Consider the following 19,164-nt stretch of genomic DNA (forward strand, 5'->3'; position numbering starts at 1 on the left):
TGTGGTTTCTCCAGCTGCAACACTCCCTATGTGATCAGTCTTTTTTCAAATTGTGCTGTCAGCTTTTTGTTTTGTTTTTTTCCTGAGCACTGCACAGTCTGATTTCAGGTGAATCTGCAGTGCACAATATATGAATTTGCGTAATATTCACACTCAGGGGACTGTTATGGCATTGTGACAATAAACACATGAATCATCCAGATCAGCAACATGGCAAAAAACTGCTTTTATGGAGGTGCTCACACTTCCTGATCATCACTTAATGTTAATGATGCGTTTGGTTATCAGCAAATGCACTCACCCTGTTAATTCATATGAATAGTACGAGGTGTTCTTAGTTTTTCACGGGACACCAAATAGTCTTGTAAAACCTTTTTTTTTTTCAGATGGCTGCATGTATTTTGTGCTTGCTCATATTAATTTCCCTATAATCGTTGTGAGTCAAAAGCTCAGGATTCACAGTCCTCTAAACTGTCTGTTTGAAACGGTTTTGTCAGCTCTGAGTGGATATGCTTAATACTTTCATCTCAGGCACACAGTTCAGACGCTGATAATGCAGAAAACAATGGAAATAAAGGAGTAATTTCTCATAACAGGTGCAACAAAACTATTGGAAAAGTTAGAGAGAGATCTGATCACACACAGTCTGGTGATGTAAACGGATTCAAAGCGCTGGCCTGGTTGTATCACAGCTGTAAGGCAATTAAAATACAAAATGTGGAGTGTCTGAGCACTGCATATGTAAAAATATTAGATGTAAATTTGCATTTCTTTTGCAATGATGACAATGAGTTCTGTTTATTTCACACCTCCTTCTTCATTTTGCTCTGCTTGAAAGATGAAAGGTGGGTTACCAGAATCTTATCTGCCATCTGCTGAATCTGCTGGCCCTTGCTCTGGATTTCATCCTTCAGTTTGGCCTCCCGGCGCTCAACAATCTCGAGCCTCTTCACCTGGTTCTCAAGAGTCTTCCTGCCATCCTGGATAACACAAAACAAGCAAAAGTTATGCACAAAACGTAGCGATGATTTTTTCAAATTCATCCACAAGTCAAAAGAATTAATGCTCTAAAACAGTGCTTTTTTTGCTATCTAGACATAACACACAATTATAAGAACAGCAATTAACTTTAAATTTCCACTTCAAGGAAGAACTGGCGACATACTGTAATGGTCACACCCAGTTGGCTTGTTAGGGATGCATCTCTGCTGTGTTTATATCTCATTATTTCAAGTTACTCCCAACTAAAGTTCCACAGAGCTCATTTCCTTTCATGTTGGGAGGTGTAGGAGATCTTTGGAGCTGTATAAATTTGACCTTGTTGCATATTCTCTTTTCTCTGACTCTAAGTTATGCTGTTTACAGAAGTACTAAGATACGGTCATAACAAAAAGACCCTACAAACAGAGCTTCTATATGACTGCATATTTATGTCATTTAATTTATGTCATTAATTTATCACGACAGTTGTGTGACGTAGCAGTGCATTCAGATTCAGATTAGTACTCTCAGAAAGATACTAAAACTTAGATGATGCTAAAACTAGAGATGTGCTGCTGGTGCCTGATTGTCTGCATACTGGAGTGTTTTATTTTTTATTTGCTTCATAAAATCTAAATTAGAATTAAAATTTTGTTAAAGGACTAATCATTTTGTCCAAACAATCCAGATTTAGAGCCTTAAATTTTTATGTCAAAACAGGACAAAAGGCTTAAAAAAGGAATGTGCTGCTTTAAAAAAAAGATGTTAAGGCAGTCACCTGAATGTGGCCTGGAATAAAACTGTATACAGAAACAGCCACTCGGTGATCATGTAGTAAAATGTAATAGGCAGCCTGGTTAGCTTCACAGGAACAATCACAATAAATGTCCTTCTGTCCAAAACCACACAGTCGCTACATAATGGATACAGACTGAAGACCTTAAACTAAAGAAAATAAATGTTTGTTGAGCTCAGACATTTTTGTCTAGTTTAATCTGGTGTCACTCACAAGAACTGGACAGCGGGGGGAGATCCCGACAACCAGGAAATAATCAAATCCCAAAACAAAACCTCTCTGACAAGCAACGATTCATTACAGAACAGGTTTGTGCTTCTATCAGATTATTTAAGACTTTTAACACAGAAATTTTGACGGTGCAAATCTACGAATGACTGAAAACACAGAATAGCAAGAAAAAACCCCAGAACGCATGTATGAAAGTCTTTGTGCATGTGTACAGTGTCTGTGACAGCAGTGTTTGTGTGTGTGTACCTCAGTCTCACGGAGACGTCTGCGTAGGCTGTCACTGGAGTCTTCCTTATTCTGGAGCCTCTCTAGATCCCGCTCCATGCGCTCTTTGGCCAGTTTTGTAGTCTGAAGGAGGTCAGTAGCCTCAGCATTTGCTTTTAATGCCTAGTAATTACAAGGAAAAGATGGAAAACATTTAGAAGGAATAACCAAACTTTTGCTCTCTTTCTTACGTTTAAATAAACTACTTTATATTGCTCATACCAAATCCTTAAGAAAATTACATGCTACATGTTAATTATTTCACATTTAGTTCGCATTGTGTCAGATTTAGGCCAATTGTAGCCAAAACTGTTTGACTGTTGATTATTAATCAGTAACTCTTTAATCGTTCCCTGGCAATAGCCTACATCTGACAAGAGACCAAAGTTTAATCAAGAGACAGAGAGAGGAAGGAGGGGGTTGGGAAGGGTAATGAAGTTTATAAAGTCATCTCAAAGTGCAAAAATACTGCTGCATCTCTTCCATTTAGGATACAAGTTCAAATAAATTATTAATTGGTCTTTTAAACAAAAATATTTTACCTTGGTGAGTTTTTCCTGTAGCTCTTGGATCTTTACATGCTGTTCAGTATTTGTCTAAAAAGGGGGAAAAAATCCTTTTAATATGGAAATATTATCCCACATTAAAGTCATTTAAACTCTTCAGTGTCTTTACCTAGAATAAATTTTCACCCTCACCAATCACACAGTTTTATCACGAATAAATTAACTTCATGAGCTACCTTCTCCAACTTGGTGATCGTCTCATCTCCTTCTGCTTTCCCTTGATCTTTGGCCTGTGAAGACGAAGGTCAGGAAGAGAAATGATCACTACTTTACTAGAAAAGTGAGAAGTTGCAAATCATGATCATGTGGTTGCTCTGTCACTGTGAGCGCTATAATTGCCAACAGCCAGATTACAGGTATGCTCAGTAGTTTACATAGCATTCATCAAATCCACTAAGGGTCAAAATTAGGCTCAAATATATGCACACACCCACACTAATATTTGGTTTAATGCCCCTTAGAAAGTTGCACAATTGTTTGGTTTCCTGTAACTGACCTGCCTTTAAATGTAGTCCACAAACTTAGGCACCCAATTCTTGTGTTTTAGCCATTACAGATGTATGCCATACAATCACTGCTCAACAATGTGGAGAAAGAACATTTCAAAGAAATCATCAAAAAACCCCAATACCATGACATTCATGCCCATGATGCAAACGTCTGACCACAACTGTTCATACAGTTTGATGCCTTCCTAAAACCTTTGAATCATTAAAAGCTTTAGTTCCAGTGCAGACCTTCTGAATCCTGTGCTGGTACTCTGCAGCTTTCCTCTTCAGTTCTTCGCTGGCCTGGCGGGACTCTTTCAGTTCTGCCTCATAAAGGTCGCTACGGCGACGGGCAGCAGACAGGTCCTCCTCCAGCTGTCTAATGGAAACTCGCATCTCCTCCAGCTGGGCATGATATTCCTACACACAGGTAAGAGAAACCTTAGATGACTGGATAAGTGAAGCTGAACACAAACAGAAATTTAAGCAAAGGGTCCAAGTAGTCCCACAAAATGCTGACCCAACACCACATCTACCCAAATTAGGTACTCTCACATAATTCAGACTTGAATCTAAATCATCACAAGGGAAGCATGGTGATGTTTTTCAAAATTTGGGCTTCATCAAACTACAGTCAGAAAGCTGGGAGCATTGTCCGATTGGACTTTTACAAATGGTTTTTTACATGGTGACAAATAGGGCTTTCCAGATGCACAGTGACAGGATTCAACTTTGAAATAAGGTTTCTTAAAGGTTTATGAAAGCTTACTAAAACATGTTGAACATACTGTAGACAACAAAGACAAACACTCGCAAGAAGCTCTGTTTCCTTAGAAGCAAAGCAATGAACAAATGAGGGTTGAATTAATACTTGTGCACAATATTGCAAGGATTTGATATCTTAATCATAAGCACTTAATCCAGGTAACGTAACTATATTTTTAGTATCCATTAAGATTGTCCTCATTCCAGTGTAGCATATTTGGTTAGAGCAAATACTGCACGCTTTCTCAAACAACCTTAACATTGTTTGACTAGAACCTGAAGAAGATGTCCTTGTTAGAGATCACTGCATCATTTATAGCAGTCCCAGGCACACGTTCAAAACTCATCACATAGTAGAGGAAAATAAACATTTATGAAAAGACCGTTAAAAGGAGAAAAGAATGTAGAAACAATGATCGGCCACAGTCATTTGCAGATGTCTGTTAAACAGTAATTAGTCACTGCATAACAAATCTAATTTTAACCACCTCATCTGCTTACAGGGTACATCAGCCTGTTTGTCAGTCTAATAAAAACTAGCATCATTGTGCATCCAGGGAGCATTGGTGCTCAGCCGACGCAGATTAAAACTGGTCTATGTCGAAGCACACAGCATCAGACATGGTGATCCGAAGAGTCCCCACATTGTCAGAATGTACTGCTGTGGGCCAGGAAGAAAAACATCACTGAGCTGGTTTGGCACCATGTTGAAGTAAACATTTGCCTCCACCATGACCACTTTGGCTCCATTAAAGCAAGGCAGTTTCCATTATAGTGACAATTCATTGGATCCATAGGTACATCTCCCATTTGATAGTGACAATAATCATGATTATGGGTTAGAAATGTTTCTCCAATTCCACTAATTCTTTAGCAGAACGATGATTTGGCCTAAAGAAATGAAAAAGAAAGCTTTCAGTGTGCTAAACAAATACAGCTTGTGAATTGCTGAATCACAGCAGCGGTCTTTTCTTGAGATGGAACATAATTGTGGCTCACACACCTGCACAGAAAAAAAAACTCTGAGACAAGACATGACATTCAAAACTTAGATGAGCTGATGCAATGAAGGAAGCCACTGTTAACACCCTCAAACCCCTAAAGACTGAGATCTTCAAATCTGTGTTTACTTGTAAAGAAAAAAGCAAACAAACAAACAAACAAAAAAGTAAATAAATTAATCTGTTTTCTTTTCTATGCGGATTTTTTTTTAAGAATTGATAAACTCAAAGGAAAAAAACAGGAAAAAGAAGCAAATTAATGACATTAAATTGTTCCTACTTGCTCACTTCACAAGACAAATACATAAGGATCCATAAATGTATTGTTTCTAAGGTAGTTTGCAATTTTCACCTTATTAGAGGTAAAAATTCTGATTCTGAATTGTGTTCTGATGTTTCAAACCTTGCGTTTTTAGTTTTATTTGGGTGGTGCGCTTACTTGGACCGCATTGTACCATATCAGCCTAATGGAGCATTTCACTCTCAGAGTGCAGGGTTATTTCTGGTTCCTAGGATAATTAAAAGCAGAGTGTTCAGCTTTCATGTTCCTCTCCTATTGAACCAGCTTCCAGGTTGGATTCAGGAGACAGAAACTCTCTCTACTTGTAAGATTAGGTTTAAATCTTTTTTTCTTCCTTTTTTTAGTTTTGCAGTTAGAGCTGGATCAGGTGACCCTTAATCCTCCCTTAGTTATGCTGCAATAGCGATAGGCTGTTGGGGATTTCCCATGATGCACTGAGCACTTCTCCTTGACGCACCTCTTTCCTCACCTCTCTCCAACCGGTCGCAGCAGATGGCCCCGCCCCTCCCTGAGCCTGGTCCTGCCTCAGATTTCTTCCTGTTAAAAGGAAGTTTCTCCTTCCCACTGTTGCCGAGTGCTTGCTTATGCTGTAGGCGATTGTGTGATTGGTGGGTTTTCTCTTCATTACTTTATTAGTTTTCTCTCTATTATTATAATATATTACAATATAAAGCAGGCAACCATTGTTGTGATTTTGTGCTATACTAAAAAATTTTAATCGAATTTGTCTTAAATGTTGTTTTAGTTATTTCCACTCAGTAAGAAAAATGTTAGGCTCTTGAAACTTGCATGAGTTTGCAACTGATAACAATGAAAGTCAACAGGACTCAGTCCTGGCCAAAATCTTCGCTCATCTCATGGCTTAGTTTGGGACTGTTCCACAGACGGACCTATTAGGAGCAAAACTAAATTCAAACCATTGTTGGGCAGGGTTTTTTAAAGTCTAACATTTTTTGTATGCAGTATTCTATTATGTATATATGCAGACACAGTTCATGCACTCTTTCTTGGTACTTTCTTAAATTTCATGACTTCTAACGTTTTTTTGTTGATACAGCAGAAAAAAGGAACCGTGTGCTTTTCTGTGGGTCTTATTTACTCTTGTATCTTCAGTGAAACTGTCTCTTTCTATATGTTTGCAGGTCTTCCTGGCTTTGGCACAGAGTTCTTCTCTTTGTAAATGAATCTATCCCCAATCTCTCTTTGTTGATCCAACACTGCATGATTTTTTGCACAAAAGTGATAAACACTGCAGTCATGTGACAGAGCGTGGGAGACAGATGCTATTCAAGATGAAATGCAGGATTTAGCTGGTGTAAATACCCTGCTGGGAGGCACCAGTGGGAACACAGAGCTGTATAATACACACGAGCAGCAGAAAACCCTCACAAATTTGACAGTGTAGTCTGAATTCTTTTTATTTTAGTCAGAATTTATCCATGAAGGGCTTCCATATAAGAAGAAAACTGAAAAGAAAACACCTAATAATGTTTGATATTTTAGTACCCCAGCACAATCAACCACAACCCTAATCTCACTGCTGTTAACTTAACTCAGTGAGACTGACTGCACTCTCAGGTTATCAGTCTGAGCTCTGCACAGTAATAATAATAATAATGATAATAATAATAATAATGGATACTTTATTGATCCCCATGGGGAAATTACTTGTTTTTCTCTGCATTTGGCCCATTCACTCAGTGAAGCAGTGGGCAGCCCACTAAGCAGGCGCCCGGGGAGCAGTGTGTAGGGACGGTACCTTGCTCAGGGGTACCTCAGGGTAGCCGTTAACAGTAACACGCTAAAATGAATAATAGTACTGAAATGTTGAGAAAAAGAAACAAACAGACACAAAAACAACTTCCTCAGACTCCTGCTGAGGGATCCCCGGGGCCACAGTATGCTTTACGTGAAAAGCAAGCTGTAAACTGATTCTGCTCTGTGTCCAACATCTCTGTAACTTTCCAAAAAGACAATGTGATAACTATCCTCACTTCGCAAAGTGACTTTACAGCTTTGTGACAGGATATCACCCTCCATTTCAAGCTTTTTTTTCCATTTTCTTCCCCCCCAGAAAATACTTCCATCACTTTTTTTCTGGACAATTTATTAATCCGAGTGGTATTTTGCAATCTCTTACATCACACGGATCACTGTTTGTTTAAGGAGAATATGAAGTGATGGTCAAAATTTCTGTTTTCCAAACAGTATGAGCTAAGGCCCCAACACCTCATCACGACAGCCTGCCCACTGCATCAGCGCTCTCCTCACTTGTAGGTATATGGCTCTCATCACCATGGCAACCAGTTATATTCCCTGTATTCAGTGCTTGGTAACCGGCACTAGTGTAGGCTGAGGAAAACAGGTTGCTTTCTAAGAAAAAAAATGGTGCATAATGCCAGGAAGATGATTTTTCATGCTCCTTATCTCTTGTCCTAAATTGTCAATCTTGTATCAGCTTGATTCTCACAGCTGGCAACGTTCTTTCATGTTGTGCCGTCACCCCTGCAGAACTATACATGCTCGCACAAACACATGCCACACACTCATCACTTTTGATTTCATTAATTAAGAGCTGTGTGTACACTCCTGTCTCATTTGATATCAGACATATTCTTGATTCCAAAGAGACTCACTGAGTCGAAGCACTTTACAGACTCACTGTATTTTAACATCTTAAAAACTGCACGATCAACTCAGCCTAATAAAGCAAGGTCTTACAAACAGAGGAGTGAACTAAACCTTTGATGAGTTCTTTCTCAGGCTTGTGGTAAACAAACCTTTTTCCAATAAAGCGCTGTACATGCGCTCCATCCATATACCGTAAATTGAATATATACATGTATAAAAAATGGTTTTTCAAGGATTAAAAAAACCACAATCATTTACATTAAGAGGGTACTCCAACATGAGGCATTTCTACACATGATGTAGGTAATGCTATACTGATTGCACCCCTACAGCCTGTTGTGGGTAGGCATGGGAATCAAGAACCAGTTCCCAGTAGTCCAATTCATTGGAACTGTTAGTCTCCTTGCCTGTCGATCCCAGTTATCCATTCTTGCACTTGTGCTACAATCAGCTGATTTCAGAAGAGGAAAATAGTGATGCAGTCTAGAGCTTGGATATGCGCATTTATTTTTATTGCACAAAAGGACGAGATAAATGATAAAGCTTAAAACTGCATCCAGGGCAGGAACAGCCGCATTATGCTGCTAACACAACTTTCTTTGCAAGCATCTGCCAAGACAGCATGCTAACGCTAAGCTAGCCAAGAACCCAGGGTGAAAGCTGAGTGAATGCAGACAGACCCTGAACTTCAACAGGTAACAAGCAGATGAGCAGTCAGGCTGCAGCCTCCCTTTCTACCTGTTCGTGTTTCTAAAGCAGAATCACTGCAGCGATCGCTTTTTTGTGCTGGTTTTCATCTTTGCTTTGTGCGGTCAGCTTTGTATTCTGTTAAGAGAAAGATCTTAGAGATGTGTGTCCTCGTTAGGGATTTGTGTTGGTGTGTGGGGTTGTTTATATTGTAAAATAGTGATTATGAGACAGTGTGTTTCAGCTTTTTACAGAGTAACATGAACGTAATGTAACAGGTAGTACAACAAATTACTTTTTCCTTGGAGTAATTTAGAAACGTACTGCATTGCATGAAAATAAAAGCGTGTATTATGTTAAATAATGACTTTTTGAGTAACAACTCCTCACTGATCACAACAAAGAGGGGAAATAGCTCAGCAAACATGCACAAACATTTGACCCACAGCTTGCAATTCATTTGCATGAATGTATTTTCTTCATTGCTGCTTAGTGATGGTGCTGACTCTCAAAACAGAGCCAATGAGAACCCAATGACAATCGACACGTGATATAGATAGTGCAATCGGACTCACTAAATTCTTATCAATTCCCATCCCTAGCTGTGGGGTTTCAGCATCATGTGCCTGTCTAATTAACACTCACAACCCACACACTCAGCCTTGGTGGCTCGACCTGCTCCATCTGACTGCCATTATGAAATCCTCTTAAAATGTTCTTTTTGAAAAACAATTCGTTATTTATGTAATACTGTACTTCCCTTCACTGCAAAGTACTGCATGAATACTCATTGGAAAACGAAGGGGAAAACAGTCACTAAAGAAAAGTCTTTTCACTCAAAAGAACAAAACTTAATGAAATCAAAAAATGATTGCAACAGTAGAGAGCTGACTAATTTCCTCATTAATTATTCAATTCTGAGCCCACAGCATCAGGCGTACTCTCAGCCAGCTGACCTAATGTGACACCCGAAATGTCGTCCTACCTGTTCTTTGATCTCCTGAAGTTTGTTGCTTTGCTCCCGGATGTCATGAAGAAGCTGCAGTGCTTTATCGTCCTCCTGTGTCACTTCCATACGAGCCTGTTCCAAACTACGCTTTAGACTCTGAAATCAAGACAAACTTGTGTTCAGTCAGCTGACACTTTGTTGGGAATACTCAGCTGAAAATAAATCAACCTGATATCAAAATCCTGAAATAAATAGTTAGTGTTAAATAGGTGTTGTTTCACTTTTTGGATGCTGTTGAATCGTACTATCATCAGCTAAGTAGTATTTCCAATATCTTGTTCATCTACCATTGCATTTTAGTGAATTGACAGCAAGAGTCATAGTATATATGGCATACACACACATGCATATGAGGAAGCAGCCCATATGCTAGCGATTGTAGTAATACAAAGTTCTTGTAGAAGCAGTTCTTACCACTTCCCAACCATCATGAGACACTTCTGGTGCTTGATTAATTCCAGTAGTCACACATCATAAAAAACGTTAATATAAAATCTCCTGTTAAATCTAATAAAAATCGATTTTGCTCCAAAATAAGGCGTACTAAAACTTTTTACCTGGTAGTTCAGTTTCAGTTTTGCTTTTAGCAAATGTTTCCATAGATTTCACACTCTTTCCAGTGCTATGTCTCTGTCTTATAATCCCTGGAGATACTCACACTGCATTCGGTGATATAAGTGGCCAGATCCTGTTCTAGGATTGTCCTCTGAGTCTCTGAGGCCTTCAACTCTATGTCCTTTTGCTGGAGCACTGACTCAAGGTCAGACATCTTCCTCTGAATGAGCGAGATCTCTTGCTCAACCTGAAAGGAAAAACAGTATATTTGTGCAATTGTCACAACATGCATGTAATATGCTTATCTGTCTGTGTGTGTCTGTGTAAAAGTGCAGTAGACTTGTTTGGTGCCACATGTCATTGGTAGTGATTGATGTTACAATTACATTTGCCATTATAGCATTACAGGCCAAGAGGAGGGTTGGAAAGCAGAGAAACAGCAGGACAGGCAGCACAGTCACAGATACTGTGACAGCGCTTAGTCTATAGCAGCACTAACACAGTCACAATGCAGACACATGCTCACGAAAACACAGCACCACGGCATGGGTGTTGCAGCCAGTAAAACCAAAGGGTCAGTGTGGTACAGGAATCCAAAATGATGTGTCACTCACAAGTCTTTCAGCAGACAGCTCAGAGAAATACAGTGACATGAATAAAGGTGGATTGGTGTAAATCTGCACACATTTATATGTGACTCAGGACACTGAAGTACACTGCTCATTATATCTTCATCTGGTTGGGGCTTGTGGAGGTGTTATAAGAGGTATGTTTTGAGTCATACAGATTACATTAGCCAGATCTTATAAGTCAGCAAAGTTTCCTTCTGACAGGTTTAAATATGTGCTTAAGAACGAGACGGAGGTGTTGAAGTAGCTGAGATATTACTGCTCCCTCACTGATGGATTCTTTGTGTTACGAGCTGCTTGGTTCGATGTACTGAACCAGATGCCTAACTTTGAGTATTTTGATAGAGTTGCATACAAAAACAAACAGTCAATACAAAACTGAATCTCACCACCAATCAGTAGAGCACATTCAACAAAATAATATATCTGTTTGTGAGAATTAACTTGTGTAAGCTATGAAATAAAATGGTAACATTTGTTGATGAGCTTGTGCAGCAAAACAAAAATTAAAAGGGACCATTTTTCAACTCCATGTTTTTATTCTTGGACTAATGTAGCTTAGCATGATTCACAATTCATAAGGATCCTTATTTCACTTGTAAATGTCTGAGCACCTTCTCAGTTCAGTTCCCCACACCCCGTACTCAGATGGGGGTGAAGGGACCCCTTCTCCGAGCCTGGAGTTTTGCCTCCCCACAGTTACCAAGTGGATGCTCACACAAGGGCATCTGATTGTTGGGGTTTGTCTCTATTATTGTAAGGTCTTTACCTCCCAGTATAAAGTGTCTTGATGGGTTGGATGTTGTGATTTGATAGAATAGAATTAGAATAGAATTCAACTTTATTGTCATTGCACATGCACAGGTACAGGGCAACGAAATGCAGTTTGCATCCATCCAGAAGTGCTTTAGTGATATAGATATATTACAATATATATTAGCAATGCAATATAAATAAAACTGAATTTAATATTTTTAAATGTTTCATCACCTTTATCACGACAACTTTATGAGAAAGATTATGCAGCTTCTTTGCTAAGCATCACTTACATCACATCAGTCAGGATTAATTAGTATATTTTTCACAGCAGTTGCTGAACCTGAGAGATTTTTATTCTTACCATAGCCGTTAAAGGTAAAGCACATAGTGTAGCCACAAGGGTAAATAGCCAGAAATTCCAAACATACAGAAAAACACATCAGGCAAGGCAAACTGGCAAACAGATGGCTGACTCTAGAAACAAACTCTTACCATGTGAAAAGTTATACCTGTGACATGTGTCTGGCAATCCTGGCCTTTGTTTTGGTGCTTTTAAAGTAATGAGGCTGTGCCAAAGGAGATGGTCTTATCAGGAGAGTTGATAGATGCAGTCATTAATCTGTAGGTGAGAGGGAACGGATAGCAGTTAGAGACACATTACAATAAACAGTTTCTGCTTATCCTCTCTTGAAATATGAAGGGCTGACTCAGTGCTCTTATGTAAAACACTTACCTTTCATAATCATACTGTATAGATGACTTATTCCATAAGTCAGTTGGGATAGTTCCTGTGACCATACATAACAGAATTCATGTGTCTATGTGTTTACATATGTAAAAAGTAAATAAGTGGTATATTGTCAAAACTATCAAACCAAAACTAGATTAAATCCTGTTTACTGCATGTAGTGACTCGGGCAAATGTACCGTGATTACATACACTTTAAATCTCAACTCAAATGCTCACTTTCATACCAAAAATAGCATTTATCAAACAAACACTGAAGACTTGCGAAATTCACATAGCACAGAGTCATTCCAGAGCAGCGACACTTTATACATTAACACTTACTCCATTAACATGATACCACAGATGACTAGAAGATAAAGGATGCTGTTCACAGCTTAGATATTTAGTAAGCAAACCACTGTGCTGATCAAATACGTGATCATATATTCTCTCCTGGTAGAGACTAAAAATAGCCTGCTCGTGTTCACAACAACAGCCTCTTTTACCACCACTGGATATATTTGGCAGCTTTTGTGATCAAGTAGCATGCACAAGAATGAGTGGCAGAGGCAGGATGTCTATTAAAAGCACAGGCTCACCTCCCACTCCTTGCTAAAGTAACAAGCTCGGCTCAAGCTCAACTACTGTATGTGCTCTACTGCCGCTGCACTGTGTTCATAAGACATTTAATTTACTATTTAAATGCTTTATTATTTTGTTTTAAGGGCATCTAGTTTGGTTCCTCTGATTTTCTGCCATATAAATGCTTTTGCAGTGGGGGATGGTCATATTAAAGATAGCGAAATTTCAAATAATGAAGTCAGAATATGTACAGATAATGTTTAAGCTTAGGGTTTAGATGGCTGGTAATGTCTCTAAAGAAATGAACATAGCAGGAAAACTTCCGTTTCTTGACAATACTCTGTTAGTGAAATTTTGCTATTTTTTCCATAATCAGGATGTTTACCAGAAGACTGCATGGATTTCTAAGTGGAAACTAAGCTGTGCACACTATGCAGATGAACAACACACACTGTGAACTTCTAAAGACGCTGCTGGTGCTTACTAATACTTCCTCCGGAAATCTGACATTCTGTAATCATCATGCTTCAAGGTTTTTTTTTTGAGTGTTCTGTCCGGTATCACAACAGGCCACGCAGCATGTGCCCAAGCTGCATCAGCCTAGAGTTCAAGTTTCACTGGCACAACATGATGCAGGAGCAGGTGGCTTGTAATGGGTGATGATGCATGAGGTTAGCTTCCTCATGCACCTGATGATTTTTCAGCCTGTAAGCACATCACGTCAGAGGCGCATGTTCCCTCTGTATACTTTATATGAGATGTCAAAAAGTCCCATTTGTATTCAATGGTGACGGTGCGGTTAGAAAAACAATTTTGCAAGTGTGATCCCCAAAAGATTTTCACTCCTGTGAAATTGTTTTGACTCAGAGAGGCACAGAAGATTTATGTGCCTTTGGTTCATGTCTGCTTGTGGGTCTAAGAGGCTCAAAGCCACTAATGAATCTATATGTGCTGACACTTCTTAACAATGTGGAGAACTTCATCTGCAGCCAGCCAGTTGTAAAGTTGGTGGTTAGGGGTGCCATCTGAGCATGAGGCACCAGATGGGATTCAGATCTGGCTGTCTTCCTCTAAAATTCGAGTGCTAGCTGACTGCCCATAATCAGCTGAGCTAACAGACTGTGCAGCTGGGCTCCTCCTCAGCAATAATTAGCTCCCACAAAGCAATTACTAATAACTATACTTTTAAAACCTCATTGCAACAACAGGAAAGACAGTTTGACCTCTGAGCTAGCCAATCTGTATCCACTGAACATCTCTAGATTTGTGTTGTTCAAACTTAACAGTGTTCAAATCCTGAACATAGTTTGGCGTGCTAGTGCAATCAAAACAACTCCAGAAAAACTTTAAATGAGACAAATGAGAGCTCCGAGAAGAACACTGGCTTCATTCGAAGAGCTCTTTTTCGTGGGCTGAATAATGCGTGCTGGGCTGTGAGTCAGAGTTGTTGAAGAGGAGGAGAGTGGAGAGAGGTTGCATCCCAGTCATGGTGTTGCTCCACATTCAGTCTAGGTGACCAAGGGCCACGGCCACTGTATGGGCAGCGGTGAATCACAGACCTGTTGCAACTTTGTAGTGGGACAGATTCTCCCTAAGAACAAGCTCAATGTCTTTCTTTCAACCACTTCCCTCTAAGTTGATCTTTCAGGCCATCTTTTCCATGTATACTGTGAGATTTTATGCTGATTGTCATGACAACGACAAATTAACAATACCCCAGTGCAAGGCTCTCTAGCTCCACAGTTTCCTGCTAGCATTTTAGTTTTGAAGGCTACTACTAATATAGCCTTATCCATGTTATTTGGTGCTTGACTACAGTAATATTAATTTGAAGGTCCATCATAGGCCTAGTGCATGGGAATATCAGAAATTGATATAAGATACTATTTTCCATAAGATAGAGGTTTTAAGGCAATTCAAGTGACACTAGAGGTTTTTATACTTACAGCATGAAGAACTAGCACATTCAAAATAAACACTGGCCAGAAATATCAGTTGTTACATAAGCTTTATAGGAAAATTCCACCCTGAAACAGTTAAAATGGTATTCAGAGCTGCACTTCAATGCTTCCAGTTACCAAGCAGCCAGTTGTAGACAGATCTGCTGCCATGTTAAAATGTGCAGACCACAGTTAGACTTTAATCACTAACTGACTGGTTAGCCTTCCTAAAACCTGTCCTACATTCACGACGTGGCACCAAAAACACTTTTACTTTTAACTAGCTCCATCAGTGCTACGGACTAGCTACTGAATGCTCTGGAGCTCCAGAGACAGCCATTTTCGGCGATCAAATTGAATGAATGTCACAATTTATGCTGAGCATTTGGAAAACCACTTCACAAATCTAGCTCATCGTTATACTTCAAATCCAAATGACAAAGAGGATCAGTGTGGGCTTCTAAAGGAGCCTTTTGGGGAAATGACACTTGAGGATGTGGTGCAGCGAACTCTCTCTCGTCGCTGCTCGCATTAACATTGGAAGATCTTTACTGCCGAGAGTTTCTCGGTGTCTTCTATTCTTTCTTTGCCCTCTACCATCAGACTGGCCTGCCTCCGCAAACAGGAAACTAGAGATGAAACTCCAACAAACCAACCCTCCTGATGAACTGTTTTAAATTAAATATAGTCAGAATACTGTAGATGAAGTTTAGAAATCCCCCCTCCCTGGTTTGAGTTGTGTTTAATACTTTTACACAGTTTATTGTATGTAAATTTCCTCTGTTTTCTTTCACAATTTCCTCATTAATATTCGGTTTTGCTGATCCTCTTAAGTCCCGTCAGTAACGTAATTTGCAATCCACCTAAATGTGCGCCAGAAAGAAGCCCCAAGCTTCCTTCACCTCTCTTCTAACCTTGGCATAACCTGCTGTTACCATAGAGATGCCTTCCACCAACCACAGCCTTCATCTTGTTACACTTTTTCTGACTTTATCAGACTTTGTTATTTCAGACCTTTTTCCACATATAACTATTACAGCCAAGTGGATTGTTAAAGTGAGCTAAGATCACCTGAAAAATCCTTACATGATAAATAGTCATGTCAACTTTGTTTCAAAACTTCCCCACTCTTAGTATAGATAGATGTTTGGAAAAGCCTGATGTGATCGTAATCTGACCATTTACAAACAATGGTGAGTTTGAACACAACCCTAGGGAGTGATAGCCATCTGTATGAGTGTATGCTACAGTAAGCACAGCGATGAAGAGAGATGGGCAAACAAAGGCACAGCATTTCAGTGTCGTGACCAAGAACAGTGCTCAGCCCTGACAGACGGGATACAGCTGCTGCGTAAGCTCAACGCTGCCTTAGTTATCTCATAAGTCTATAAATCCTCAGCTGTAGTGTCAGACAATCAATCAGTCAACTAATGGTTCCAGCATGCTTAAAGGGGAAATAATGCACTGTCACACCTGAAAAGCAATAAAATCCTGGTTTCATTCTTTCCCCGATCCAGTCATCACCCTCACTCATTCTTTATTCTTGACAGAAACCCTAAGTAAAATAGTATAACACTCACTCAGCGACTGCTACAGCTGACAGGTTTCCTACGAAGCTCCTTAGACGCGGCACCTCCTCGTCCAGTAAGCCCATTCATGTGGGGTCTCCCTCAGAAGCCACCAGCCGGAATGAGAGCTTCGCTGGTTCATCAAATTCGGGGTTGTCATCCTCACTGGGGAGAAAGTAGAGCCGAAAGGAGAGAGAGTGAGAGAGAGAGATAGAATGAGAGAGAGAGAGAGAGAGAGAGAGAGAGAGATGCGCTGTGGCAGGGCAGAAAGCTGCGAGGCAGTGAGAGCGACTGGAGATTACTGCTTACAGAGAGTGGAGAGAGGGAGGGAGTGGAGGACTACATAGAAAATGCATTGTAGAGTAATGCAGCAGACCAGATCACATACCATAGTGTGAGAGGAAGCTATCTCTCTCTCACTTATTTGTCATCTGTTCACCCTTACCGTTCCCCAAATTCTGTCTTCCTCTCTATTCTGTAGCAGCCAGAACTAATCACACTAATGTCAGCAGCCTGATCCACATACTGTACATCATTTATTTTGCTTAAGACTTCTTAAACTGGGCACCTCATTAGTTTCTAAATGCAGTGACCATTATTAAACAGCTTCTAATTGAGGAGCAGAGCTGCAGTCTAATAACTGACAGGACAAGAGTGCTGTTACAGCAAATATCTGTTTTCATTTTCAAGTTGACGGAAAAAGACTCAAGTACTCCAAGGTTGTCGGCCAAATATGGTTTGTAACCTACAATAGTAATCTTTTTTAAATTACTTTAAATCAGCAAAGTAATTAATCAGCCCATTTGCATGGACTGTGAAAGACTTTTCCCACATAAAGGCAGGAGCTGTGAACAGCTGAGTCAGCCACATGTTGCATTTTCACATATATTTTCCCTCTTTTAGCTTAAACCCAGTAAGGCCCAATAGAAGCAGTAAACCATAATGGTGTCTAATAGCTCTGTAACAAAGTACACTTAAAGTACTGAAACCAGGTGCAATATACATGAAAGTATTATTGCACATGGGCTAACAGAATAATGGTACATGTCATGTCACAACTTAACAAGGTCCCTGGTGTCTGGCAATCTAAGTGACACGTCACCGTGGCACTGACTTGCAAACTACACGCACACAGTGACAGATTACACACTCTGTAACAGATGGCAGAACCTAACCTGGCAAGCAGTACTACATCAACGCAACAGAAGGGACAAAATGCTATCAAGGTGAAAATACAGTACTGTACATTTAGTGCGTGTGACAGTAATCAGTGGCAGACAGAGAACATGGGAAGTACTCACTTATGCTTTGTTATGGCTGCTAATTAGATCTCCGTGTCTTTCATACTTAAAAAAAGGTTATGAAATCACTGACTTAGTTGTGTAACAAAAGCCATCTTTTTTCTTTCTTAAGGCCTGCATACCCCCATATGTTGGCCTTGAATCAGCTCACACCTCCACTTTCTCATCTCCAACTCTGCACATCCTCCTTGCTGTAGGTAACGGACCAGTTTTGCCTCTTTGCTCCTTGAATCTGGTGCATTAACAACACTTTTACATTGTTTCAGTTACTGTGAAACAGCCTGTGTTTGCAAAAGCACACATACAGGAAGAGCCCTTAATTATAGAGTTCAGCATACAGACCTTGGGATGACACTCAGAAATAGCGCACACACACCTGCTATGGAAACCTGAAAACCAAAATCTGTGGAGTAGAGTATTACATAATGTTTGTTTTGTTGATCCTTAAATATCTGAAGGAAAAAATGTGTGATGATTTATAAATAGAGCTACTTCTAGCTTACGCCACTGCACAATCCAGCATGTTATTAAAGGTATGTAAAGTTTCCACTTGGTACTTTTCCCAACCTTTATAGCTAATATATATACAAGTGTGGATCTACATTGAATAAAATGGTAAAATTTTACCTGTCATTACAAGTTAGTCTGATTACAATTAACATTAAAGTCACAATGAAGTCAATTTACTGACAAAACTGTTCATGGAATATTTTAGTTAGCATAATTTACTGGCATTAGTGTGAAATAAGGGTGCATTTTCAAAGTGATCTTGAGTACTGGGCTGAGCACAGGCATCATACTGATGTTACCTAGCAACAAGGTATTGTATGTGTCTAAGACCACAGCTTAATTCTGAAGTGAAGATGGAAAATAACAGGCCTTTTCCAAGGCTGTTTTCACTTGTATTTCACTGTAATGTACACCACTGCTCATGCATTAAGTAATATGGATGGACCACCATCCATATTGTATTGACTGATGATTGGTGTCAAATTGTTTTAAAGCGAGCAAGCACAGGATTCTTGAATTTAGGGGTTATTTTGTTCCTGTAAACATTAGGAAATATTATTGAGCATACGAATGGCAGAAACTATCAACAGGGAAAAACTGAAATTCCCAGAAAGAGCAGTACCTCTTCTGCAGGTGTTACAAGCTTTCCAAGTCATTGACCAGAAGGAGCAGTGCAAAAACACTGCCACCCACTGGCAAAATATTTTATATAGCATCATTTCTGCATTCTGTATGTTCTGCTATGTTGGTTTAGGGTGAGGGCTATCACGGAGAAATACAGTAATCTAGAGGTTTGAAGAGCCTGGTTCTGTTACATAACAGGAAGCCAAACCTTGCATCAGTTGAAAAAAAAAAGGCAAAGTCAGGCCT

The 19,164-nt window shown here is 39.6% G+C and overlaps 1 protein-coding gene across 1 annotated transcript in view; it reads right to left on the reverse strand.

Moving 5' to 3' along the window:
* The window catches only part of citb (citron rho-interacting serine/threonine kinase b), a 48,097-nt gene extending 31,524 nt beyond the window's left edge, over window positions 1-16,573 (reverse strand). Inside the window, 8 exon segments of the mRNA XM_085367881.1 lie at window positions 855-980; window positions 2,255-2,395; window positions 2,815-2,868; window positions 3,015-3,068; window positions 3,576-3,746; window positions 9,697-9,816; window positions 10,379-10,522; window positions 16,490-16,573. Of these exon segments, the coding sequence (XP_085224007.1) occupies window positions 855-980; window positions 2,255-2,395; window positions 2,815-2,868; window positions 3,015-3,068; window positions 3,576-3,746; window positions 9,697-9,816; window positions 10,379-10,522; window positions 16,490-16,573 (894 nt within the window).
* Window positions 16,574-19,164: the final 2,591 nt, after the last annotated feature.

This window comes from Diplotaxodon limnothrissa, linkage group LG12 (genome assembly GCF_057381915.1).
Source record: "Diplotaxodon limnothrissa isolate DT_005_m linkage group LG12, D_limnothrissa_male_GT1.1, whole genome shotgun sequence".
NCBI classification, from domain to species: Eukaryota; Metazoa; Chordata; class Actinopteri; order Cichliformes; family Cichlidae; genus Diplotaxodon; species Diplotaxodon limnothrissa.